Consider the following 27,830-nt stretch of genomic DNA (forward strand, 5'->3'; position numbering starts at 1 on the left):
ATTAGGACTTTGATGAACTTAAAACTATGATTTGATTTGTCATTTTTATCGCTTGATAGTTACTCATCAATGACATTGCATGATGAACAAGTAATAAGCAAAGCCACACTGTTTTTTAGTTAGTGAAAACCGTTGAAATTAGGTGGTTGTTGGAACACCCTTTAAAATCAGTCTATGGCTTTGGCATCTTGTTCATGGCACGAAATTGACATGTGATAACTACAGATACACATTTTAAATGAACTTAAAGATGAAATATTATAAGAAACCATTCGGTTCCTATGTAATAACGTCGTTAAAAGCAGCAAAATTACTCGTACGATTAGTGGTTTAGTAAAATACTAATTTCGATTTCAAAATTACTCGCAATTTTTAACAGGTGCCCAAGTTCACGACTGGAAATCGATCACTTGTCAATGCAGCGGGAATAATCAACCTCATTTTGCCAACATTTCGGTTTTTCTCAGCAAACTTCAAATGGCCTTTAGCCTACACTCCTTTATACAGACGAGGCGGGGAATTTTTTCACTTTCACTTGGGCTGCAAATTGTAAACCTAAGACTGAGGCCGGAAATCAAACAATTTCCTCGATAATTTAAGATTTTCTTTTTCCCACTAAATTCCGTTAAATGAGGATTGATCGTCAACTTCGAAAGTGTGTGAAATGATAGCTTAACAGTGCAATTTGCACGTCCTCAACATATTATGAATGTAAACTATTACATAATAATATCATCCCTATTTAGTTCACGTCAAGAGTATAAATTAACATGCATTTTATTTTGTTATTAACGAGAAGATTTTATCATATGGACTGCTGTTCTGTAACGTGTAGCTACGAGTCGTTTAGATACGCCACATCGCCACCACCGCTACAAGAATTAGCATCCGAACAGCCATTATAATCTGTCAATATAAGCGATGGTGTTGCTAATTTTAAGTGAACGGACATGATAAGTGGTGTAACGTCTATCTTAATATTCTCCCCATTTTACTATCATTTTATAATTATAATTACAAAATAAGACAACGTAATCACGCACCGTAAAGAAATTATAGTCGTGCTCATTAAAAAATGAACCGATAAATGAACGGAGAGTAAACTTCTTCAGAATTACACCGATCCAGTTTGTGACATTTCTACATTATAAGCTGGCGTCCATTATCATTTTGAAATTTTGTGTACGTGATTGAAATATTAGGATAATCAGCAGTGTTTTAAGCTCGATATATCGAGAAACGTGATTGCTTAAGAGGTTGTGAAGAACGCCTTGGAAATCAACTAGAAATTTAAAAGACATCTTTGTCAATAATAAGTGTGGTAATCAGTGTTCCAGTTTTTAGCAATTCCATTTTAGTTTAAATTATCTAATTGCGATTATACATATAAGGTAACGCAATTACGCACCGTCAATAAAATAATGATGTTCATTAATGAGTTGAACGAAATCACTTGAAATCAACGTGAATAATTGTAATTATTTCCCCATAATTTTGTGTTAATGTCTTTTTAACGACTCCCGCCACAAATCTGTAAAAAAAGCTAAACAGCAGTTGTTTGCTGAATAGTCGACTACAGTCAATTAATTTATTACATCTTAAATTAAGCAAATTTCTATAGTCAAGGGCGTTTTAAAGATACTAGTTATTGTTATACTAGTTATCTAAGCTTATAAAAAATGGCAATGTAACAACAAAATTTTAATTGAAAACCAATAAAGCCCCCTAGCGACCTTGGCTCTTTCCATGGAATCCATGCTTTACAAATCAGTGTGTGACCTTGCTCAGTGCGAATCGAGTTTGTTCCCTTATTTTCTCAGCGCCAGTTTCGTTGTTCTCGTTTCTTTATCGACGTGTTCGAATCAAATTATTTATTGTAACTCGTCAACACTGATGCCCAGAGCAGTTATTTGTATATATTATCATCCCCACATTGGGTTTCTTCTTGGAAACAAAAAACAATGTCGTACGAACAGAGGCAATATCAGACTCATGGCGCCCAAAATGAATCTTTTCAAGTTGGCACGTTTCTCCCTTATTCTAATGCCGAAACTTTTCTCCAACAGCCATGTGTCGCTGCACCTTTATTTCATCCAGCAAGAGAAGATGGGCTGTCACATGTGGAAATGACTGATAATGTCAACTACTTTAGTGCAGATTGTCACTATCAGCCCATCCCTTTGAATACTGACCATGATCGTGCTGCTAGTGAAGTTGCAGCCTACAATCTCTATGAAGTAAGTTTTCAACCCCACAAGTGATTGCCTGTGTTTCGGAAATAATAAGTTCACTACAATCAGCAATGATTCCCCCAACTTACATTAGTGATGTTAATCACTATGTATTATAAAATGTAACTCCTTTAACATAATTTGTTTTATTTATTTTTCTCGCAGGCTAATCAGAACTATGCTTGCTGGAATGAGCCATTCACTAAAGCCAATATCGTGCAGTTTGTTCCTTCAGTTAACACCTACACCGTTTCATCTGTGATGCCCACAACACCAGACATCTCTCCTTCCTTTATGTTGATAAGGCCAAAGCACCAAGTGGAAGGAGACCCAATGACACTGCTCACTTCAAATGACGAAAACCTGAAGACAAGTCAAGTGTGCCCTATCTGTGAACGCACGTTTGTTTACCAATTGAACTTTGTCAAACATTTGACGGCTGCAGGCTGTTGTCAACCTCTTTGTAAAAAGAGCCGAAAGGAGCCTGATATTGACACGACTGAGACCTTTAAAAATAATACCTTACCACGGGCCAGCCGTGCCAAGAAAGTCACCCGATCTAATTCGACTAAATCAAGAAAACGACCAACTATTCCTGCAAATCATCAACCAGAGTTTCTACCCAAGTCAGAAGTCCCGTCTGGTTTCCATGAGACCTCACCAACATTAGAAAACGAGGATTTAAAGATTCATCAGGCTACCCCGCAGAGACCTATTTATACTACGGTTTCGTCGGAGATGAATTTACAAAGGCCTTACTACATGCCGCCAAACGTCATGTTCTGTCATTTCTGTAACCTGCAACTGAGCACTGAAAACTTCTATCAACGCCATCGTCTTGCTCACGCCCTTGTGATCCAACTGACACGATGTCTGGAACTCTCCCTGCCGACATTTTCACCTCCAAGTAATGAGACTGCCTCTGGCAACAGCAGCAACTCATCCGCCCTCAATAATTGGCTCACCGACCAAATCCGCGTCAATTTTAATGACCAGAACTGGCTGAGACTATCCGTCCGGGAAGTGGAGCAAGTGCTGGGCAACAGCAACATGGATGTTGATATTCGACAGCGCCATGGGATCCGAGATGACAACGAGTTTCAGAACGTTGTTGACCTTTTAGTTACTCAAGATTTGAACCTGTCTCCGAGGAGTGACTGTTGTGAAGTCTCAAGAAAACCGTATTTCTTTCCCCAGGAAGCCGCTTGTACGTCCGTACAGTACCATCCATCACCGACTGAATCGCTACCAAGCAGCTCGGATGCACTTTCGGTATGCAGCTTTATTACTATTGAGTTTCTTGGAATATAATTAAATTTTTTCTCCGTCATTTATCAGATTGTTCCGGTTAACAGCCACCTGATGCCGACTAGTCCAGTTTACCAGTCATCCGGAAATCAGATGGAAGCCGGATGCAGCGCTTCTCATTATCCAGGCCCAAACTTGATGGATTTTAATCAATCGGAAGAGTCTTTCAATTCGTTAGTGACGGACCTCGACACGGTTGAGAAACAAATGGCCAGCCTGTTGAACACTTACGAGGCAATTTCCTCAGGTAACAATCGCTAATTCATATCCTTCGTTTTCCCCCACTAATTAATGAAATCTCAAGTTAGAGTGTGACGAGAATTTCACCCAGCCCGAACTGACATTCCAAAATGTTTTTGTCGATGACTCGCTGGATATTTTTCCGGTGCGGGTAAAAACTCCACCGCCTTCAGAAAGCGTCGAATGTTCCTCGACTTCCGAATTGAACCTTGACGTCAATCTAACAAGCTGTAAGATGTATTCCTTATCGGGAGACGTTGACCTTTTGACTTACAGACTCGATCAGAACGACGTATGAGGCCAATCCAAACAAACAGCGTTTATAGAAGAAGAAAACAAAAACCCCGAATAGTGCAGTTCCCCTTCACCGTTACCCAGTTACGAGAGAAGTTGCACTGCCACATCGTTTCGAAGTTTTTCTAAATCTTATTTTCAGTTTATATTTTTCTCTCCAAAGTTATTGGTTGTAGTGGGCGGCAAGTCCTTTAAAAAAATTTGTTATATTGCTTTTAAAAGTAGTTGGGGAAGTGTAGTAGTAGCAGAGAAAAAAGAAAAGAATTATTTGTTTTATTTTTGAAAAGAATAGAAAGTTTTCCTGTACGGCGCAAACCGCTTTACCCAATTCCTTTTCTTCAACTTTTTTATTTATTCTTTTTCTATTCTTTTTTTCTTCTTCAAACAAGACCTTGACGCTTGACGCCATCAAGGTGATCGACCTTTTTTGTTACATCTTTCGTTTTCGTGTACGAGGTAAGATACTTGATCTTTTACCAAGGGTGGAAAATCCGAAAATGAAGAAGGGCCACAATTGGGGGGAAAACCAGGGGAACCTGAGGAACTTTCACCTGGAAAAGTTCTTTTTTGAAAAAGAAAACAACTCAGGTATGGACAGGAGAACTTTGGAGGAAGGTGAAAGGACGAATATGGAGTGAAGATGACGAGGGGGGCCCTCCTCGTTTTCCAAGTTCAACGACCGGTTGGTCAGTGTGCAAACACACAAAAAAACAGAGCCCACAATTCCGTCTTTCGTGTTGATTCCGTTGTCCATAATCATGATGGATTACTCACGTTATGTGCTTGGCATGTATATCATTCGCTTTCCCCTCCCTGGCCGTGAACTTGGGGAATTAGGAAGCCATGGTTGTAGTGCGTGTTTGATCCAGCGTGACTTTCATCACCTTCACACAATTCCATGGCGTCACGTGAAGAAACGAGAATCAAGTACTCCTAACCAACACGCCATTTCTTACTTATTTGCATATTTTTTTAAAATTTTCACTTCAATTTTTGTCGCAGTAACGATTCCGGTCTGGTGACGATATCGAGAAGTCTGGGTTTCCGTTCAGCCACACAAGATATTGCATATATTATATTGGGATCGTTAAAAACATCACGTGTCGTTGCACCTTAACGACGATGGGCGTATTTGGTTGCGCCACGTTGACTTTAAAAGAGGAAGGAAGAGAGTGAGAGCGCGGGGGGGTTTGCGACCTCCAGAGGGGAGAGAGAAAAACGTCGGAATCTTCTTCTTCTTTTTGTAAAAGACTTTGGCAGCGACCTCCTCCTCCTGTAACACAAGACTCTTGTATACTACTCACATATTCAGCAGCCTCTTACGTGTTCTTTGTTTGCCCGGCACTAATCCAGGTAGTCACCATAGAGGATAGGTTTAAAAAGCCTACGACTCTAGTCTGCACGTGTCAGTTGCCGGCCGAGTGTCGACACTTGCACAACGATCTCAGCAAACTACTTGGAAGAGACCAGGTGATGAGAATATGATGGCCAACTTGTTGATGCTCCTCACCGCTGCGTTTCTGATTTCGTCCGGAAGCGTTCATTCAGCTGCTGCCAAGAATAGAGTGAGCCAACTATTAAATTTCTTGTATCATCCGGTCGAATGATTTAACCTTTTTTTCCATGTAGAGAGGACGTCAATGGACTGGAGAGTTGACAGAACCGATCGATTGCAGTTTTCCGCTTAATGTCGGACGAAATTCAACAACGTCACATCATTCACCCATCGAACGAGTTTCTTTTTGCAATTTTACCACAAATGGGCCGTTTGTCGATGGTACACTTCCTTGGCGGAAGGGATTAGCTTCATTGGGTAACTGGCTCGGCGGTCCGGAAACAGACGCTTCTAATTCCTCCGATGGTAATCATCTTTTAAGCTTTCAATTTGTCTTGTTCTGATTTCCTTTTAATCCGATTGGGTTTTCGTGGATTTCGCACACAAATGATGATCGCGATTTGTTTTTTTTATTTTCTTTTTTGGCCTTTAGGGGGATACGCATTCTTCGAGACTTCCTTTCTGCCCGGACAGCACCAAAAACAGCAATTACCCGGAGTTCAACCTAAGGCGTGGCTCAAGAGTCCCGTTTACCAGGCCACCACCCCTCACGGCCATTGTCTCCGTTTTTCCGTAATTTCAGATTTTTTATTCCATCGCTCTTCCTTATCCAGCTGTTCCATATTTGTTTTTTCTTGTTTTTTCTTGCAGTACAACATTCAGGGTGTGAGCGCTTCCAAACTGAGACTATTGCGCGTCCAAATGGTGCCGACCCTTGAAGGTCAAAGCGCCGCACCCAGCGTTTCTTCGGCGGCCGTTCCGCTCATCGTCAACAGTATTTTGATGCCGTCACTGTCGTCCAATTCTCAGCAGAAACGACAGGCTGGCTTGTCATTTCCCGCTCCCTGGACTCCCTTCCAGACGATTCTGGTGAACAAGACGGGCTGGCAGGAAGTGGTGGATGAAGTTTGGCTGTCATCCGACTCGACTCGCGGCCAGTGGCTGGACGGCCACGTCACTTACAGTTCCCCCTATCCGCACGCTTTCATCTTCGAAGCTGTACCTAATTTGGCTTATGCACAGTACCGCGGCCACGTCGCCATCGACGATATTCAATTCTCCAATGGTCCTTGCGTCGGTATGTTCGGCTTCAATTGGTAGAATGTACAATCCTCTTATCTTTCGCTCTTTTTGTTGTCTTATTTTCAGCTGAATGCGAATTCAATGCGGACTTTTGCCAATGGTCTAACGATCCTGACGGTGATTTTGATTGGTCCTTGAGTCGGGGCTCCCTGTGGACGAGTACGGGGCCGTTACGCGACCAGCTTTCATCGCAGCACAACTTCAATTTCGGTACTATACTTGTTCAATTATTGATCCAATCCGCTACGTCTTCGGTGTAATGCACCACAGCAGAGGTCAAAAATAAACCTTGATTGAATTCTTATCCATAGGAGGATATGCTTTTATCGATTCAAGACATCCCCATTTTGCCGGCAGCCGTGCATCGTTGACGAGCGAAATCTTACCTGCCACCGTTACTAATACTCAATCAGATAACGCCGTGTGTTTCGTCTTTTGGGTCCATATGTTTGGCGCTGGCATCGGTAGTTTGAGGTATATCTAATTAAAGTTCTTGTTGTAATTGGACATTTGAATTTGACTGTGGCAAATTTATGTTTTCAGAGTGTTTCAAAAGAGCGCCGAAAATTCTTCCGAGGCATCCGGATTGGCGGAACATGAAATCTGGCAGTTGACGACCCAGTCTGGCCCAAGAGATTCATGGTACCGGGCCCAAGTTACTTTAGCCTCTTCATCTTCATTTAAAGTAAGGATTATTTTCATACCAATTGCATATTTATGGTTATCAATATTTTGATTTGGCTCGGGACGAAAATAGATTCGGCTGGAAGCGACGGTTGGTGAATCTGGTTATGGCGATATTGCTGTCGACTCTTCGCATTGAAAACGGATCTTGCCCCGGTGAGTTGTTGCCTTTTTCTATTTAATTTTGAAGTACACTTACTTAATGATAGGCCTTTCCTTTTGTCTAAAATAGGTTTGCCAGAGTGGGCGGTTAATAGAGGCTTTGATTGCACTTTCCAAAACGGTTTATGTGGTTGGGTATTGACTAATAGCCGGCCCGGAATTACGTCAATGTGGACGAGAAATGCCGCCGATATCTTCTCCGGTCGACCAGATGGCCATTCACAGTAAAGAATTAAAATAATCAATATCTAGTCTATGATATAGTAATAAATAATGGTGTTAAATGTTTGTGCACAGGCAAAACGTCCAGTCTCATTCGCCCAACAGTTACATGCTGTTCGATACTTACTTGAATGGGCACAAGCCCGGATCGCGGGGCTTCGTCTCGAGTCAATTACAACGCAGCGCGGATCCTCATTGCTTGTCATTTTGGTTCTACATGGCCAGCGCTTCGCTGGCTCACCCCCGATTGGGTGCACTTGAGGTTGATTGATGCAGAAATCTTGTGGGGGATTTCAACCAGAGAACTTAATAAGACGTTCTATTTCTATACTCCCGTGTGTACTTGGATGTTTAGGTGGTCTTGTTCGAACCCAACTCGAGTCGGAGCAGCAACGAGACAATCAATGCTGCCAAGCACACTTCAGTAGTATCGAGAACTTTGTGGCGTCTGGAGAATCACCAAGAGGAGAAGTGGCTCTCCGCTCAGGTGAGCATGACAAGTCGGGAGCCTGACAACGGCGGATTCGTCCTGTCTATGGCATCCCTTTGATGAATCACTTTTTTTTTCCAATGATCAATCTATATGTTGCTGTAGGTTTCCTTCGTACCTGCTTCTGGAGGATACATCAGCTTTGTCGGCATAAGGGGTGAAGGATTACGAGGGACCATTGCGATCGATGACATTACGCTCTACAAAGGATATTGTCAAGGTACAGACCAGTTTCAGTGAAATCGCCAGGAAAACAAAAAAAAAAATGTCTGAAATTGAATTTTGCAGTTACTCCGGCGGATGCTGCCGTCAGCCCTTTAGATTGCAGCTTCGATCAAAACTTGTGTAATTGGAGTGTCGACTCGCAGTCTGTCGTGCCATCCGTCAGCAGCGAAGCGCTCGTCTCAACGGAGAAGGAAGATCAAGTTTCCGACACAACCGAAATGCCACCGACAACTACGTCCCGTTTGGATTCGGAGGTCAAAACTACACCCGACGGGGATGGCGAAGAACCGATTGTTTTCCCCGACGACGGCGTGTCAGCCACGACGGACTATCCTGTCGCTTCGTCTACTGCAACTGGTGACGTCGCTCTCCCGTCAACAGGCATTGTCGAATTGATTGAATTGATTCCACCGCAGACAACGATATCACCTGCAACCGATGCCACAACTCAGACGGCCAGCTTTACGACCACCGAAATACCAACAACATTATCTCCTGCGGTCACAACGGAAATGTTTACGGAAGGATCCTCCTTGGTTTCGACGACCCCGTCCCCCACAACAACAACAGCGGCGCCGACAACAACAACGCTGGGAGCAGCCATTCAATCGAGATCGTCCCCAACGACTCCGGATGCAAGTCAATCGATTGCAATCAAGTCAGTGTCGGAGAATGCCAACAAGGACAGCACCGTGAGGGGAGTCTCTGGACTCTACGACGAGATTACGTCATTTGGTGCTAATACAATCGAAGTCATCAGTACTAGCCGTGATGGAGCCACGAAATCGATCATCATCAGTCAACCGGTGCGGAACCGCTTCCGACGCTCCGGTAAATGGATTGGTTACAACCGTCCACGCGATTCCAGGATCGTCAATTTACGAAGCTCCACAGCGGAAGAAGGGATCTGGCGACGTCCTAAACCTGTTCCACATTGGCTCCGGTCACGCCATCCATCAACCTTTGAAGATGGACATGCTGGCGATCCTTATTCGGTACACCAGGCATTTTCATCGCAACGGACGTCATCACCGCCCAAATTGTTTGGCGTTTCCAATATTCCTAGAGCTCCGGTTAGCGAGCCAATTCCTTCTCATTCCTCCGTGGGGTAATTTTCGAATGTTGTTGTTGTTGTTGTTGTATGGTTTTTTACTGATTGAGTCTTTTTTTTTTATTGATAGGTCTTCTACCAATGGCACGGATTCATCCGTGAAGGATGACCCACGTTGGGTAATGTCAGACGTTTCCTCATCGCTTTATGGCGTGCGTGATCACACGCTCCAACTAGCCGAAGGTTATTCATTGTAGCTTACACAATACACATAATTTGGTTACTGAGACTGGCAAAGAATTGCTTTCAACTTTGCTGATTTTTCTAGGTGGCTACGCTTACATGGAAGGTAAAGGCAAGTCGAGCGTGAGCCGACTCTTTTCTCCGCCATTCCCCGGCAACGCAACCCACTGCCTGTCTTTTTTCTTCACCATGGCGTACAACAGCCCCAACTCAACTTTGACAGTTTACCGGTTAGTTGTCAAGAAAAGAATCTCGCAGTTTATTTTTGATTTGTGACCCATTCATTCGGACACGATGTACAGGTTTAGTAGTGGTCGATTGGACGAGCTGTGGAGGGTGACTTCGGCTGCCATCGATCGATCCGGCAACCGGAACAAATCACCGTGGATACCTGCTCGTGTCCCGATTCCTGCAAGTGGAGAACTTGATCAAGTATTTGATTTTGTACATTTTTAAACTTCAGCGAAAAACATCGCAGCCTGTTGCCCTCGGATGCCATTAACTTGATGTTTTATATCCAGACTCTCGTCATTGAAGCGTCTACGGATAGCGGCGGGATCGGTTTAGACGACGTTCGCTTTAAACAAGTTTCCTGTTCAGGTAATTACTTTCTTTTCATTTTGTGTAAGAAACAGAATGACGTGCTAAAAATTTATCGTTTTCGTAAACTTCTTTTCCTTTTTCATTACAGTTCGCCCCTGAAAAGCTAATCATTCGACACCCACACACACCACTCCTAATTTATAATTGAAAACTTTTACATCACATTCGCCTTTTTTGAAATTCTTATTTGCATGTTTGAACGAAAATACTAAAAGAAAATTTACGATTCCTCCAATGTTTCTTTTTGGAGTGCACTCGCGTTGATTGCCAGTAATTTGCATGGGCGTCGGATCGTAAGATATTCGTGCAGGTTTCGCTCGAGGCAAGTTGGGCTACACTTAATTGTTTACTCCCATACCATATTTTGCCGTGCTGGGATATGCTGACTGCTGCCGACGCTGGGTAACACGTCAACAAGTGGTGTGTTTTACGTATCGATTTTGCTGTGAAAGAGAGAACCAATCCATTCTTCTACAGAAGCAGTAAATCATTTCTAATCTTATCTAATTAATTAATTCATCTTTTAAATAGCGTTGTGTAAATAATGAAGTGAAAGTCTTGCTCTTCTCGTTACGTAGTAAAGAATGCCCATGGCGTCCCATCTGATCCCGAACTTTAAATCCGTACTTGTTGCCCTGAAAATCAATAATTGCAACCAGCGACTATCTGTTGTCTCCGCATTCAATCTTGCACCTTACAACCCTTCACGATCAAGTTCACTTTTCGCTTCAACTCCAGTTTTTGTCCATCAATTCAAAACTGTCGAGTGAAAATCCCAGTCACCATGTGACTTCCTTATTTATAATGATGCATTACGAAGGATTTTGTAGAAAATAGTAGGAAAAGTTAATTAGTAAAGCTTTACCAACACCTTCATCATCTCCCGTAACGCTTTTTAAATTGTCGTCATTTCGTGATAACAGATGGCTCACGCCATCTGTCACTGATGTTTTACACTATCAGCTACCTGCGTTAAAGTACTGTGAAGAACTATTTGTATTCGTGATTAGTTCTGTCAGTTCTGTAGACATAAGCAAAAGATATTATTTAAGCAGTGAAGAAAAATCGTTCTCTCTTCAGCGATTGACGTAATATTTGTGTGGACATAGTTTTAGCCTAGTGACTGACAGCAACATTACATATTATCAGGGTCTGTATTAGGTGTGTAGTCAAAACAGCCAGTCAATGACAATACGCCCACAAATCCAAATTTTCTTACTTTGACCTTTCCCACGTTCAAGTCGAGTCATTTTGATCGATTGATTGACCAGGGTTATTCAGCGACGGGCTGAAAACGTTCAGAAGATCGCCAAAAACGTCATGGCGGCAATCATAAAAAATGCGAAAAAATTGTCCTGCCGGATGAATGTCATTTCTCATCTTCTCCTCCATCCCATTATTCCCATTTCTATCTGTTTCTGTATGCAAATGTTGCATACTTTAACTTGAACCAATGTCACCCGCCAAGTTTGTATCGATGGCTGACGCGATTCATTGAAAACATTCGATCGTGCCGGGCAAGTATAAAAGGGCCGTGAAATATCCGCTGGAAGACGTCGTTCCGTCAACAACTCGTCTGCTCTCCCACCAAAAGTGAAAGTTTTAATTTTTTTAAGAAGTTACCGGTGGTTATTACCAGAGATTTAACTTTCGATAAATGAGCAATGTCCACCAAACATTAGTTCATCAATTTGTGTAGTAGGGTTTTTGTAATTACGCAGGTGCACATAGATACTTCAAGTTTGCACACCTGTTAACTAGCCACTCGAATATATTTATCATCATACTATTATAGGAGAGTTTAAATTTCATCTAATTGGTGTATTCGTGCAACACTCCAAACGGTGGAACGGATATTCACGGGGAACTGCCATCCATTTATTTTGGGGTCATTGGATGGTTAGCGTTATCCGCAATGTTCGTTCCGGAGACAATCCATACTAGCGTCTGAGAATTGCATAGTAATGGCAATAGTTTCCAATTGTGCTGCACGAATACTTACAATAATAAAGAAATCGGGAATATAAATATTAGATCCTAACACTATGCGATGGTAATTATCAGAAATTTTACATGAAAATAATAACATAAAATAATCACATTACGTCCAATGGTGAATGTATATCAATGAAACGATATCAAAATAGAAGAGTTCATTTGCGGTATAACTCTATTTGTGTCAAGAAATTAGGCCACTTGGCCCAATGTGACACAATTCAGCAGATACACGTATTGCGCAGGCGTAAGTTAACAAACGTAAACGAAGAAGACGTCATTTTTAACGACTGTGCTTATTTGTTTTGTTTCTATTAATAAATTGGTTTTTTTCAGTTGTCAAGCAGAGACTTTTGCCTAATTAGTTTTTGCGTTAAAAAATTGCATAAAACACATGCCCGTGTGTTAGGCGAATTTTAGGGTCATTTAGGTGATTTCAATTTCAGCGTGTCACATTGAAAACAATTGTACTAATGATTATGTGTGCTTTTATATTTCAGTTGGTCATTAATTGTATCTTTCGACTTTTAAAATGCCGTCAAGCATTCAGTTACTATTTTACGTCACTTCAAAAAAAAGCAAAAACCTGTCAAAAAATAAACACCTAGTAGCAATATTTCGCACTGCGTGTTACAATTTCCGAACGTCGTCTGCTGGAAGAGTGTTTTGAGCAGTGGGAGTTCGCAGTGTTGTTTATGTTTGCCGAAAAACTGCACTGAGTGAAAATGTATGCATATGCGTATCATTACGGGATATTTGGATATTTCCCACTTGAGAAAAAGGTAATTCTAGTTTGGATTCCTAAAGGCAAGGCTACTAATGTAAAATGGATAGTCATGTTTATATGTGTTTCCAGGTAAACTTGAAGCCCATAATTTCTACTTGGCCAAGTTATTTGAACACTTGTCCTTGAGACTGCTGTACGTTTCGCCAATATCTCCTGCTACCTCTACCTGTTGTATTGGTGTACGCCTCTGCCTCTTCATCCCAAGCAGAAACGCTTAAAGCTGAGGTAATTTCGCAACAGTTGTAAGTATCAAGAAACTTGTTTCGTTGTTTCTTCCTTTCTCTGTCACTTTCCCCATTAGGTCTGGGTTAATCTGGTTATCTGTCCTTGTCTAATGAAATATGAGTGTATGTGGTCTCTCTTTTAGTAAAAGGAATGTTTTGATGATGGAGTTATTTTTGAGAAAATTTTCTCATCCTTCATAAGATGAAATTTAGTTTGCAAATTTATCAAAAATAAAAACATCAGTAAGTTGTGTACACGTATTACATGGCTGGAAAAAAATTACGAGTGTAACGTATGGTATCAAAATTCCCGAGGAATATTGTTTTTAGTAGACAAATTGGGGTTAACAAGTTCAAAAAGAATGGGAAAAAAAGAGAAGTTTACAATCACGAAATCATCCCCAGTTTATTTTCTTACTGGTCCCGTTTTCCCGAGGAAATTTATTTTTTTTTTTAATTCGTACTTGAAACTCATTACAGTATTAACTCCCGTCTTCCACCTTCCGTCTTTCACCTTCCAATCTACCAATCCATTCTTCCGACGTGCAACATTTCAAGTCAGGTCTTTGATGCTTATTTCCAGTTGGACACTTGCGTTGATTTTTGTCAGAAATGTGTCCTCAAGTGGAACAGTTTGTAGGCCTTCTGTAAGGTTTGCAATTGGTATAGCGTGAGTTCCAATAGTGTCATTTTTGATGCCCAAGTATTGGTTTTTTTTTTTACCTTAATGACCAAGAAATCCAGTTCAGACCTCGTGACATCAAATTGCAAAGTTTGATTCCATTCCGGATTTTTCCCGTCTGCAGTCACTGCTGTTTTCGTGTTATTTTTCTTGACGTCGTCTTTTACTCCTTCGATACGTAAGCAAACATACGTATCGATTAGTTTCTTGCTGGTTGTTAGGTTTTTTCCTTTGATAACTTTGATTGAGATTCTCTTTTTGTTGTTGGCAGGAACTTCCGAGTTCAATAGCGTGGCAGGTTTTAGGACGAAATCTGTGTTGCCGTTTTCTCGGAACAAACTGTCGTACACGGCCAAGTGCGAGTCTTTGGTTTGAACGTTGAGTGCCACCAACTGGCATCCAGCATTCAAAGCTGAAACTGGGTTATAATTACTTGAAAATTGTCTCTCTCCACCGGGATATATCCTTATTAATCGGCGTTTGGTCATATCTCTGAATCGTTCGAGGTTGCTGCTGTTGCCAGATCCTCCGAACTCCGCCGATCTATTCGCAGAGGCTATTGCGAGCCCTGTGTGCCCTGCTATTACGTGACTGTGAAAACGTATCTAATTACCAATTCAACTCCCATGTAAAGTCACAAAGTCTGCACGAAATGAGAAGAAAACCGAAGGCGGCGATTCTCCAAGTATGGACTTGAGAAAATTGGTTCAGTTCATCTGGTACGATGACGATGCTATCAACGTTGCTGCGTTCTTCTCCTGATGACTCCCTTTCTCGCTAGTCTTACATATCCAGCCTTATTCGCTATCTCATACCCAATTTATGCAAATTCGTAGGGCATCAACAAAAGCAGCATGCCATCAGCCAATCCAAATACGATCAAGTCGTATTGCACTTCGCTTATTTCAACACGTAAGCCAATTACGACAATGTTATGATTTTTCTGTTTTGTTATGTTAATGTAATTTTACTGCGTGTATTTATTTTTTGTTTTATTAAGATATACCAATCGAAAGCATTCCGAGTTTAAAAATCAAGGCCATAGACGGTAGGATTTACTTTATTAGTCAGATGAATAGGTACTCTACTATAGCGTTTGTCGATGTGTAAAGGGAAACAACGACACTTTCAGTTCAAAATTCCAATTCAGCGACCTGCGATCTAATTCCCGACCGAGCTCAATGAAAATGTGCCACAATTCAAAAAGCCTTTTTTTCCCTAGACCTTTCCCCTCCATGATTGATTTTGTACGAAATTCGAAAAGAAAAAAACAAGCCAATGAAACCTAGCGATTGCAAAAGCTTTTTGCCTTCTTCTTATTGTTGCTGACACGCATGACTCTTCCGGCATGACCAGTATACATAAGACCAGACATCTTGTACGCATCTCTTTTTCCTCCAATCTCTTTTTCCTCCGCATCTCTTCCGCAACTCCTCACCACTTGGATATTGGAATTTTTCCACCTCCTGCTGTAGCATCTAGCAAATTGATAAAAGGACGGACGACGGCACGGGTCGAGTGTGAGTATGAGTGTCAATAAATGAACAATGACGTTCGCTCGTTAATAATTTTAAATTCTCTTTCAGGGAAGTCAACACTGAGGGATATTCTTAGGGCCAAGAGGGATATTCTGTTGAAGTTTCACGAAAAGAGTGGGCAGTTTGTCGCAGCCGCCCAAAGCCCGGCCATTAGTTTTCCGTTGAGGATCGTGTACCTTGTATCTTTCACCAGCCGTTGTCTGGGCTAAAGCTGCCGAGGCGAGTTCATTCGACAACGCCTCCCAGTGGCTCTTCCTTTACCAGATGCGAGAGAAAATAGACTTTGCAAATCTTTTGTCTCTAGTCCTGGGGGCCGTTTCCGGATAGCGCAGTCGTGGTGCGGATGTGATGAGCAAGTAGCATTCTGAATTGCTATCATAAAATATGGTTCATCACTCTAAGATTTTTCTTTTTTTTTTTCTCCATTCGGTCATCGAGTCAAGGTCCAGGCCGTGAATGTCAGCATACACAAAGTGATTTACTTTGTTGGCGAGATCCAGACGAGTCATTTGTCTCTTAAGATAAGACACCACAAGGATTTTGTTTTTGTTGTTGCTTTCAACTGTCGCCGTTATTGTGTGCGTCCTCGAACTTTCCTACAGCATTCACAGGACTTAATGTTAAGTCAGAACGATGCAACATGGAGCTTCCAAGGTCGAGAATGGGCTGGTTTTTTAAACGTAGAAATAGGTGGGGTCAAGGGTAAATATCTTAGGTAAATCAAGGGTATAATAAATTAGGATGGGGCGATTAATTTGGGTTTAATTATGAAATTAACTTCTAGGACATCTGGTTAAGCTAGTTCTCCCCTCTCTCGGTGAACTCTCTTTTACCGGCGAATTTCTTTTGTTTTTGGTTTAAATCTACTCAGTTTTAGTCAAACATTAAACTTAATTAGTTTATTCTTGATGGGATATTGTGTTGGTTATGTTGATAATGTATTCCGACACTAAAGTACGGTATTTCACTAATAATAACGAAGACCATTTATTCCAGGAAATATTCTTCCGGCTTCCCGACCTCAACTCTGGATTCCGCCCTCTGTATTTCTCAACATCTTGAAGACAACGGTTTTTTGTGATTGATCCTTCCACACTCCGTCGCCGCCGTTGTTCAGGTGAAAACACTTTCTTTACTTCTGGCGCATATTATCCCTAGTTGTTTGATAGCACAGACATTTCTCGATGACTTCATAGACATTTGTGTTTATTGATTGATAGCACTAAGAAAATGCAAACATTGATACAGAGAGAATAGCAAAACTCTACAATAGTTCCCACGTACATAGTTCAGTCGCCTCGTTATAAACTTCCGCTAAGATACCCAAGCCCTATTGTTTATTACCGTAGGTTTAAATGCTTTATTACCTTTGTTTGGTTCCCTTCGTTTTCACCCTTCCTTTTCCTACTACATTTCCTTATACTTACCTCGTCCTATTATTGCCATCACACTTACACTTATATACTTCACCCCTTATGCCTCTCACCCCATACTATACGGGCTGACTAAAAAAGGTGTTAGATAATTCGTGATGCTATAATTGTGTTGTAATCTTTTGATCGTTTAAAATGGTATTAATTGAAAATTGCGCAAAATTTAATTCAATTTACACCCCTGTTTATCCGTACCAGACTTATTCTTGGCTCACAGAGACCATGCTGTAGTTATTTACGAATGAATGTGAATGACGTAACAAATTTGCGGGACGAATGCATTTATTTGAATTGATATTTGGATTAAAACATTAATCGTCACATCCCATTTCACAAGTGCAGACAATCCCTTTTGGTGACTAGAAGCATAAAAACCGATAATAATACCTTGAATAACTCTTGTTAAAATCACACCACAACCCCAACCCGGTGTGCACATCAAATGTAAATTCAGTTACTATCATGTCTTTTTTATTTTCACAAATAACGGAATGGTTAAAAGTTTACTTTGGTGGTTTCAAAGTGATGAAATGTTGATCCTCGTAACCCGAATTGCTTTTCCCGCTCTTTTTGGCGGCTTTCAGCGTCTCGGCGTCAATTTCCTCCTTCATGGGTTTACCATTCTTGTCCAGCATCAAGTACTCCTTTTGTCGTGATTAAATTAGAGGCCATCATTCAGAAAACGTGCAATAATTTTTTGTTTTTTCGACTAGAATACAACCTCTAGGGCGGCCGGGATTTTGTGACTGACCACACCCGTCATCGGAGCGTTGTTGGCCATGTCCAGGTCCGTGCTGCTTTTCTCACCGGTGCTGCGGATCAATCCTTCGCCAGAGACGCAGGATCGTTGGAGGCAATACAGATCCTTTTGGCCGTCGTTGCCACACCAAGTTCCGTCCGGGAAATAAGCAGAGACGTCGGCCAAACTGTTCAAATCAAGTCGTGGAGTGTAAAATCCTTCCCGATCGCTTCGCTTGCAGAAAATGGCGCACGATTGCCATGGCCGTTCTGGTCAAACGTAAAGAATTAATTTTAAATCAATCAAACTACGAATGGAATTAACTTTTAAAAATCACTTTCAGAGTAGGCCGCTTGCATGCCAGTGCCTTTAGCATCTATGAATGGCACATGTTGGCTGAATTTGGCGCATTGCTGGCCAGCATATTCGACCGGAGCGACGCGTGTTTTTCCGGTGCAAACTTGTTCGTCGTCGCAAACGGCCGCCTTGAGACTGGCGCCTTCGCAGCGATGCAACACGTCACTCGGTGCTGGATTATTGCACTCTCTTTCACTGACGACCGCTCCTGTTAACCATCGGTTAAGTTATCGTAAATAAGAAATTTAAATTTAAACGGAAATGGATTACACCTTTGGATTTCGTGAGACAGCCGGAGCTGCAAGGTTTGTTTTTCCAGTCTGACCATCCTCCTTGAACTGTTACTATTACGTTAGAGCGGCCGGACGGAACGCAGTTTCCTCCATCGCACCACTAAACCCGAATGACACATTAACATTTACTGAAATGATTCATTTTAAAATTTAGAAATGTCACCAGTGAGCTACCGCAAACCGTTCCGGGGAGAGCTGGACCAGAAGTAAAGAAGCCATCGCGATTTGGTGTTTTACATTTCAGCGAGTTGCAAGACGCCTGAAAAGTAGTAAAGATGACCATATTGAACGAATTGAATTAGCCGTGAAATGATTTGAATTGTTGGTTTACGGCAATGTCGGCGGTTGTGGCGAAGAAAGCAACAGCAGCCTTGTCCCGCAAGAGAATCCGGCATTGCTCATCGGCCGACCATAATTGGCCGGGTCTATTTCCGTATTTGTTGTGGTTATAGTCGGGGAAGTTGCCGGGAAGGAAGATCGTTCATGCAAGTTTCACTATTGAGAACATATTGGAAATTTTCAAACGTTAATAATTCTTTCACTTTTTCGAATATAGGCTAGCTGATTCTGAAAATGTCATTTACGTGACTTTGGCAAGTGTTGAGGCACTGCAGTTAGACCAGGTAGCTTCCCCTACTACACCGCGAGATGGACTCATGATAAATCCTCCAAGACAATGTAAGTTTCATTTTCAGTTTCATTTGTTTCTTATGAGACACCAGTACCATCTGTAGTGCAAGTGTTTCCTGAGCTGTCGTGGCTCATACCCAAACTGGTAAATCAAAATTTAATATTATCCCCATCACTTTTTTAAATTACAGGATTCACATTGTTAACTCACTTGTGGCCAATCTCATGAGCCATTACGTATACTGAAGTGAATCCGGTGGAAGGATACGGTTGACCTCGCTGGTTCGTGACGTCAAATTCTCCGATGACGCAATTGTAAATGTCAGTGCAAACACCGGTGACAGTTGACAAACCTGAAGTGAAAAAATAATAAATTAATTTTCCCAAGGTAATTTTTAATGCAATTTAATTTAATACCCATTGCGACGTAATTATTTTTCCCTTTTTCAACTGCATAAAAATCAAGTCCAGAAAGAAGAAGTGCCATATCCCAATGTTCGGCATCGCTGTCGGACGGTTTGTTCAATTTCGTCTGAAAAGAGCAGAAGGAATCGAGAAGTTGCCCACGCTCTCCGTTGTTTACTAAATTGGCCGGTGGTTTTGCGTGGAATTCCATGTAAACAATCGAGAAGTCGACACGTTGGCCTAGACTAGGAAGGTGGTACAGTGCTTGCATCTACAATGAATTTAATGCTAAATCTTTAGTCCAAAGTTCCTTTTAATTTAGGATACTTTCTCACCGCATTGACGAAGGCAAGGATCAGCTCACGAAGTTTCACATATTCTCTGGCCCCTAAGTAGGGCATGAACAAAGAAAGTGCAGCTGAATCCACAAAAACGCCCAGCTCTATAACCTTGTTTGGTGCAGCAGCTTTACTTCCAATTGTTTTCTCAAGTGCAGTTTTGCCCACATTCTTTGCCGATTTATCAGTAGAAGCTTTGTTGCTCTTTCGCTTTTCAATTGTTTCTGATTCCATCTGTTAAAAAATAATTTTTATGTTTACAGGATCTGTAATCGAGACAACTGAGACTTGAAGACAGTGTTACCACAACTGATTGACGAGTGATGTTTGATTTTATCTGCATATTTAGGTAATTCCGCTTTTGAGATAATAGTTGTCATTAAATGATGGTAACAAAAAATGTATTCTTAATGTCAATACTCAATAGTTACCATCGCAGCTTTCTTGATGGGCTTTTAGATGTGGGAAAGGATCAACAGCACGAACGATGTGAGCACCGATCATAATTATTTCGTTGTCTGTTTCAGGTGGAGAGTTGAGCCGAGCACTGCACTAGTCTTGAATTGCAGCATTCTCTCGTCAGTTTATAACAGTTGATGTCATCAGTAGTGAAAGAGTTACCCTGTAAAAGCAGAATGAACATTTAATTTGACAATAAAATTCAAATGAGGTTGTAGCGAAAGAAAGTAATACCTCAAATCAATAGGACCTGTGTAAGGAAGTAAACAGGGAGATTGAAGGGTAGCGGCCAACGGGTTAGCAAACAAGGAACCTTGTTGACTGTATGGTTCTTGTCCTTTTCCTTCGAAATATGACTTCTCATCAAATCTGTCATGCCAATGTGTTAGAAACCTGTAATGAAGAACCTGTTAATAAAATAAAACAATAAGTCACCTTGTTTATAGTTTTTGTCATCAATGTGCTTGGCATCTATGATCTAGAAATAATTAAACAGTTAGTAGTGTAACGAAGCGTCGCTCCGCAACAGCTGAAGATGCTGCAACCTGACGCCGTCCGGCGCCAGTAATATTATCAACCACTTTAGAATTAGAGCCACCCATAAATTGTGTGTTAATGTGTTAGTTCCCATAGTGTTAGGCCTACCCCAGAATAATATTGACAAGTGATCGTTTCACACGTCAACGTATTTGGGGGTACCCTTTACACAGGGCGATTATTAGTGACTAATGTGCCTTTGTCGCTGGACCAGACGGGCCCAGCTGTATGCAAAGTTTCGTCGCAAATGTGCGACGAACAGTTAGTTAGTCTTGTTCGACTCTCCGACCAGTTCGTAGAGCTCTCCCTAATTTCTGATTAGCTAGTTACTATCGACTCCTTTCACTTTTCCCTATTCTTCTTCAGTTAACCCAGTTCAGTGCCAATTACAAGTTATCTTGCCCATTTCTATTTTCCTATCTTCGTGTCTGTTTTGTGTGCGCATTTGCGCTTATTGTGTCGTGTGTGTACGCACGTCTGCCGTCGTGCAGTTATCGTCCGTGTATTCGTTTGTGCCGTGTTCTCATTCTACTTCTTTTCTCTTCCCGTGTCATCGGCCTCCGGCAATATCGGTATGTCCCGCGTTTAACTCTTTATCTCATTTATGTACTCTTAAGCTTAGAAATCCAGAATACATTCAGCAATTGTGGGAAGCCCCGAGTGTCATTTATTCGCTTGTGTTATTTGTACGACCCGCTCTCCGCGAGATGGAGAGGTCGTTACATAGTGGTGGCAGCGATTTTTGAACTCTCCCACAATGGTTGATGCTGAAATATTCGGAGCTAAGCCTAAGATTTCCCGCACGCCTACCACCTCTTTTTCAAACCCCGCTTATGAACACCTCGCTACCGAATCTGATTTGCCCGACCCATCGTTGTTAGGCGACAATTTATTTGCCGAGTCCGTCCCCGTTATTTCTCCCCGTATTTCGGCACAGGCCACACAGCCAACCACAGATCTTTTCACAGAGCGCTACGGCGATATTGACGCCCGTTACGCTGCTGAATTTCCCGCAGTCGCCAAAAATCCTATAGCTAAAGCAAAAAATAGCATCTCGAGTAGACTACGTTCAAATCCGACCTATAAATTAGTTGATCAATTAGACAAAACCCCGCCGCGTAAATCTTGGTTTAAAAATAAAGGCAATCAGAGTGAGAAATCAGCCGCACAGTCTTTTCTCACGCGTTTAGTGTCACGTTTATCACCAGCTCAGTCGTCATTTAGTAGCACACCTGTCGGCCGCCTTTCACAGTCGTTTTCAAATTACCTTGATAAACGCTCCGCGGATGGGAAATCAAGTCGACGAGCAAATTCTCCGCTTATACCTCGACGTGAAAGAACCTTCGAACAAAATCCTCCCGGATTTGACCAGCCAATTTCCGTTTCTGAATCTTGCATTGCACACGCTGAAAGAGAGACGGAACGATTTCCAATCGGGGGAACGAAAAATTTGGAAACAGCTACGGGAGTTGATGCGGGATATCAAGTGGACCATCGACGACCCCAAGCCGATAGATCTGACGCAAGCCTTTTACACACTACAGTGTCTGACCCATCTGGTGGAGAGCCAAACAACCCCGCCGACACCGATTATATCGAAGAAGAGCAAGACGATATTGAAGGAGACGAAGGAGATTTTTCTGACATACACGAGGAGGATCCTGACATTTCAGCTAGGGCAATATCTGAGCTTGCGCACTCTCGAAGAGTACGTTCCAAGGCAACCAGCCGCCTTTTTGGGTTTCGTCAAGCGGGAAGATATAGCAAATCGGGACGAAAGCGGGGACTATCACGAATTCTTACTAAATCAAATCGAGTTCATGTTCGATTTCTTACACGAAACGTTCGACACATTTCAGAAGATATTTCTCGAGAACACACAGACTCTGATTCAGTTCCTGAAGAAGCTCCACAAAATCCAATCGATCAACAACTTTCAGCCGGAATTAATACGCCTTCAATATCGACTCAACAATTTCCCAAGAATCAATTGGACGTGCGACAGAGAGGAGGTAGACGACAACAAAACACTATTGGCAAAGACGAAACGGGATCTTCAAATCGTCCTCGATTTCCTCCAAGCACCACCCCCACCGCGCCCATCACAAATATCACGCCAGGCAGCAACCCCGTGCCACGCCCACTCCCAAACCCGCAGGGCCCAAAGATACCGCCAACCCCGCAGGCACCTTCCAGACGACCGAGCAAGGGAAGGACCGTCTCATTTCCAATCTTTCCGCCAGTCAACCCCACTCCGACAAGTACACTATCCGGCAGTCGAAGACGACACTCGCCACAACCTCCGCCACATCAACGAACGGTTCAACCACGTCGTACGATTTTAAAAGTTTTGAAGCCAACTATACCGCTGCAGCCAACTAAACCATTGACGCCAACTATACCGTTGAAGCCAACTAAACCATTGACGCCAACTATACCGTTGCAGCCAACTAAACCATTGACGCCAACTATACCGTGGAAGCCAACTCTACCGTTGCAGCCAACTACACCATTGACGCCAACTATACCGTGGAAGCCACCTACACTATTGACGCCAACCATACCTTTGACATCGACTACGAGCGCACTAGCGGGGAAAATGGCAGCTAATAATTTACAATCTTCCGCGTATCCAGCCCTTGCAGACTTTCAAAGGGACCTTCACATAAGGGCTAATTTACAATCCTTACCGTCTTTTACTGGAAATCCACTTTCACGATTCGACACATGGTTAGAATCGTTTGAGTCAATTATATCTCGCTCAGATTTGTCAGAAGATGACGTAATACTAGAATTACAAGGGAAACTAACCGATAAAGCACATAAAGTAATTAAATACATCGTTGCCAATCATCCAAATGATTACGACGCAATTAGGGAAAAGCTTCTTGATCACTTTCATGGGGACGAAACGGTTGAGAAATATCTCAAGAAATTTAAAAAAGCTCACAGAAAACCAGGCGAAAAAATTTATGATTTTGCAATTAGATTACAAGAAATTTTTAAACATGCATATCCCGATGTATACACTGAGGACTCATTCAAAGTAATTCTAAAACAAAAATTCATTGACGGATTGGATGAAAAATTACAATTTAAAGTTAAATATAAGGAATTTGATACTTTTGATGAGCTAGTAGCAGCAACAAGAAAATATTTAGCACGAATGGAGGCCATAGAAAACACTAGAGAAAAACACGAATTCGTGAACGCTATCAATCAGACTAGCGAGTCACACAATTTAGAGCTGAAGGAAATGAAACAGATGATTGAGAAACAGAATGAAACTGTCAACGCAATTGCCTCAGGGTTCAGACAAGATAACAGGCAGCCAGTAAATCCGCCCGACACTAACTCATTCTCCGCGTGTTTACAAGAGCTAACGAAGGCAGTAAACATTCTACTTTGCCGTGAGAGAAAGTCTTCTGACCCCCCTATCCAGCAACAACAAAAAAAAGCCGTATCGTTTCCTACCCCTCAGCAAAATTTTTCTAACACCAATAATAACCCACAGCAACCCTTTCAGCCAGCTACACACACAGCAAGTAATTACCAATTCTCATACAATAAGCCAGCCGGACAGCAATTCAATGCACCACCGTCTCAGCCCTATTTTAAACCCCGCCCACCGCAGGTAGTCTGTGAATACTGCAACTATCGAGGCCATATCAAAGATGAATGCAGGAAACTTAAACGCGACACACTAGATGGCGCCAGACCACCCGTATGTTATGCCTGCAGGGAAATTGGCCACAAATCGAATCAATGCCCGAATCCCCCTTCATCGCAATGGCCTAATAAACCAGGCCCACCACAGCAGCAGGAAAACCAGTAAATATCAACTGTGGCTTCGGGTCAGTTGATAGGGAGCCTCATAATAAATCCCGACAAATAGCTAGATTAACGACGCAAACTAATGAATCGACGCCAAGAATTCCTTTAACAAGCTTTCAGATACCTTTTCAAGCTCTTTTCGACACAGGTGCCGCTAGAAGTATTATTCACGAGAAATTATTCAGAAAATTACCTTTACAAAGCCGAGATACCTGCAGTACGCTCGACTTTAATTTATACGATGTTCATAACAAGAAATTGAACACATTGGGAAAAGTGACTTTACCTATCAGATACGGAAAGTCAACACTATTGCAAGAATTTATTATCACAGACGGCATTTCAGAAGATTGTATTCTAGGGTGGGACGCAATTCGTAAGCATGGGTTTACTATCGACGGAGAAACCAGCAGCATTTATTTAGCTAAAGAAACGCTTGGCCAAGCAAAATCCCGGGCACCAGACATATCCATTATTTTGCATAAACGACGCGCCATCTGTCGTCGCACTGCGGTGGTAGTGGAAGCGAAAACGACAGGCTCGTTTCCGTATGTCTCCCCGTTAGCTACTTTCATTTTTACCCCATCAGAAAAACTACCCAAGGGAATACACATCCAGCAATTTATAGGCAGGATCTCAGCAAGCGGAAAATATGAGATCATTATAGAAAATCAGTCCTCGAACGATATTTTTTTACCACGAGCGATACAATTAGGCACCATAGAGGTCGTATGCAATGTAATCGGACAGGTTACTTGCAAATCAACAGGAGAAGAAAACACAATAGATGACGAGCTTGATTTGACAATAATTCGCGATGTCGACCCACAATTTCAGAAACCAGTATTACAAATTCTCACCGATTTTAAAAAGTTGTTTGCAACGAAAAATTCACAGCTGGGCAGTACGGATTTAATCAAACATTCAATAGACACGCAAGGGAGAGGCCCTATCAGACAGCGCCCTTATCGACACCCACGGAGCCACACAGCAGCGCTGCAGCGGCAGCTCTCGGAACTAAAGAAAGCAGGAATAATAGTAGAGTCAACATCAGCTTGGGCCGCACCAGTAGTTTTGGTAGAAAAGAAAAATGGAGAATTACGAGTATGCATAGATTATAGAAAATTAAATAGTATTACGAAAAAAGATTCATTTCCAATGCCCCGTATCGATGAAACCTTGGATAAGTTGTACGGGAAGAAATTTTTCACTACACTCGATCTCGCCTCAGGGTATTATCAGATTGAGCTAGATGAGGATGCAAAAGAGAAAACGGCTTTTGTAGTCGAAAACAATCTTTACCATTTTACAAGAATGCCATTCGGTGTATGCAATGGCCCGCCCACTTTTCAACGATTAATGAACCATGTATTGAAAGACGTTTTGGGAACGAAGGCGTTAGTTTATTTAGACGATGTCATAATTTTTTCTGATTCATTAGAAGATCACATTAGAGATATTCGTGAAGTTTTTGAATTAATTAGTAAAGCGAAATTAAAATTAAAATTAGAAAAATGTCAATTCATGCAAAAATCTGTCAACTTTTTGGGGCATGTTATCACTCCAGAGGGCATTCAACCCGACCCCGCGAAAATTGAGAAAATTGTTAATTACAAAGTCCCAGCCTCTGCAGACGAAGTGCGCTCGTTTTTGGGTCTAATTGGTTATTATCGAAGATTTGTTCAAAATTTTGGTTCAATCGCAAAACCGTTGACATTGAAAACGCACAAAGACGTAGCAAAGAAGAAATTTGTTTGGACAGAAGAAGACCAGAAAGCATTTGAAAATTTAAGAAATCGATTAATAACGCCTCCGATACTTGCCTACCCGAATTTTGATGAAAAATTTCTCCTATTTACGGATGCATGTGACTACGGAATAGGGGCGGTCCTTTCGCAAGTACAAAACGGGGAGGAGCATCCCATTGCGTACGCAAGCAGGCAATTGAAGGACGCCGAAACAAGATATCACACGACGGAAAAAGAAGCACTGGCTATCGTATATGCAATCGAGCATTTTAAACATTATTTACAAGACAAACCATTCGAAGTTATTACAGACCACGCCGCTTTACAATGGCTACAAAATCAAAAAGACGGAAAAGGAAGACTAGGGCGATGGGCCATAGCATTGGCCGGCGTCCCCTATGAAATAAAATATCGACCAGGAAGGGTTCATCAAAATGCAGACTGTCTATCCAGACTGAAAGTGGCGCCCATTAACTGCCTACCAACGCCGGAAAAAGTTAAATTTATCTGTGAGAAACAAAAAGAAGACGAACTGTGCAAAGAAATAAGAAATTATTTAGAAAACGGAGAATTACATGAGAAGTATAGCAATAAAAAGCCAGACTGGGCAAAAGAAATTGGATATTTTGAAATTCAGGAAGGAGTGCTCTACCGGAGAGAGCTAGTAACCATAAAAAGCAGGAGAAATGAGATCAACCACCAGCTGGTTGTGCCCCTATCGCTTCGCCCCCTGGTGTTGAAAGAAATGCACGACGGACCGATGGGTGGTCATCTTGCCTTTTTACGAACATATTTGAAAATTAAAAATAATAACTATTGGCCTAACATGAGGAAAGAAATTCACGAATATTGTAAAGCGTGTGAAATATGCACGGCCAATTCCAAATCAACGTTGAAAGCATATTTACATCCGCACGAGCTCGCCAAAGCTCCATTTCAAGTCATCGGGATCGACTTCTTAGGCCCGATAACTCCCGCGTCCAATCAAGGAAATAAACACATCCTCGTGATAACTGACTATTTTTCACGATGGGTGGAAGCAGTAGCGCTAAAAGATCAGAAAGCACTCACGACTGCCCAATGCGTATTTGACACTGTCGTGACACGACACGGAATGCCGACAGCAATTGTTTCTGACCGCGGGACCAACTTCACATCGAATTTATTTCGATATTTCTGCCACAAATTACAAATGAAACAGAAATTCACGACCTCGTATCATCCAGCAAGCAATGGCGAAACTGAACGATTCAACCGCACGCTCACGACAATGTTAAGAAAAGAGCTGGTTGACGGCGCGCATTCAAATTGGGAGGATTTACTCGACCCTCTCCTTTTCGCCTATCGCTCTTCCATACATTCATCAACAAAGGAATCCCCCTACTACATTGTGCACGGAAGGGACCCAAACATACCAATAAATAAATTTCTCGAAGCAGC

General features: G+C 42.0%; 4 protein-coding genes and 1 pseudogene across 5 annotated transcripts in view; 2 read left to right on the top strand and 3 right to left on the bottom strand.

The window, feature by feature from the left end:
* LOC124314010 overlaps window positions 1-27,830 on the bottom strand; it is a 379,219-nt gene that overhangs the window by 154,076 nt on the left and 197,313 nt on the right. The gene's annotated exons all lie outside the window — the stretch shown is intronic.
* LOC124320214 overlaps window positions 1-27,830 on the bottom strand; it is a 186,511-nt gene that overhangs the window by 124,769 nt on the left and 33,912 nt on the right. The gene's annotated exons all lie outside the window — the stretch shown is intronic.
* On the top strand, window positions 1,767-4,297 carry LOC124314970. 2 transcript variants are annotated; one of them, XM_046780326.1, is made up of 4 exons: window positions 1,767-2,237; window positions 2,397-3,503; window positions 3,570-3,786; window positions 3,848-4,297. In XM_046780326.1, exons 1-4 carry the CDS (start codon window positions 1,962-1,964, stop codon window positions 4,075-4,077), a joined length of 1,830 nt encoding a protein of 609 aa, XP_046636282.1. In that variant the 5' UTR covers window positions 1,767-1,961; the 3' UTR covers window positions 4,078-4,297. The 2 variants fall into 2 exon arrangements, with proteins under 2 accessions (XP_046636282.1, XP_046636283.1); XM_046780327.1 differs by having other exon boundaries at window positions 3,844-3,935.
* On the top strand, window positions 5,486-10,620 carry LOC124318639 (annotated as a pseudogene).
* On the bottom strand, window positions 17,554-20,155 carry LOC124320226 (A disintegrin and metalloproteinase with thrombospondin motifs 7-like). Its single transcript, XM_046782991.1, has 10 exons — window positions 20,117-20,155; window positions 19,810-20,046; window positions 19,487-19,745; window positions 19,281-19,422; window positions 18,771-18,864; window positions 18,603-18,698; window positions 18,419-18,539; window positions 18,127-18,354; window positions 17,772-18,058; window positions 17,554-17,694 (listed from the first exon to the last, which is right to left on the bottom strand). Exons 1-10 carry the CDS (start codon window positions 20,153-20,155, stop codon window positions 17,554-17,556), a joined length of 1,644 nt encoding a protein of 547 aa, XP_046638947.1.

Source organism: Daphnia pulicaria, chromosome 1, assembly GCF_021234035.1.
Source record: "Daphnia pulicaria isolate SC F1-1A chromosome 1, SC_F0-13Bv2, whole genome shotgun sequence".
Lineage (NCBI taxonomy): Eukaryota > Metazoa > Arthropoda > Branchiopoda > Diplostraca > Daphniidae > Daphnia > Daphnia pulicaria.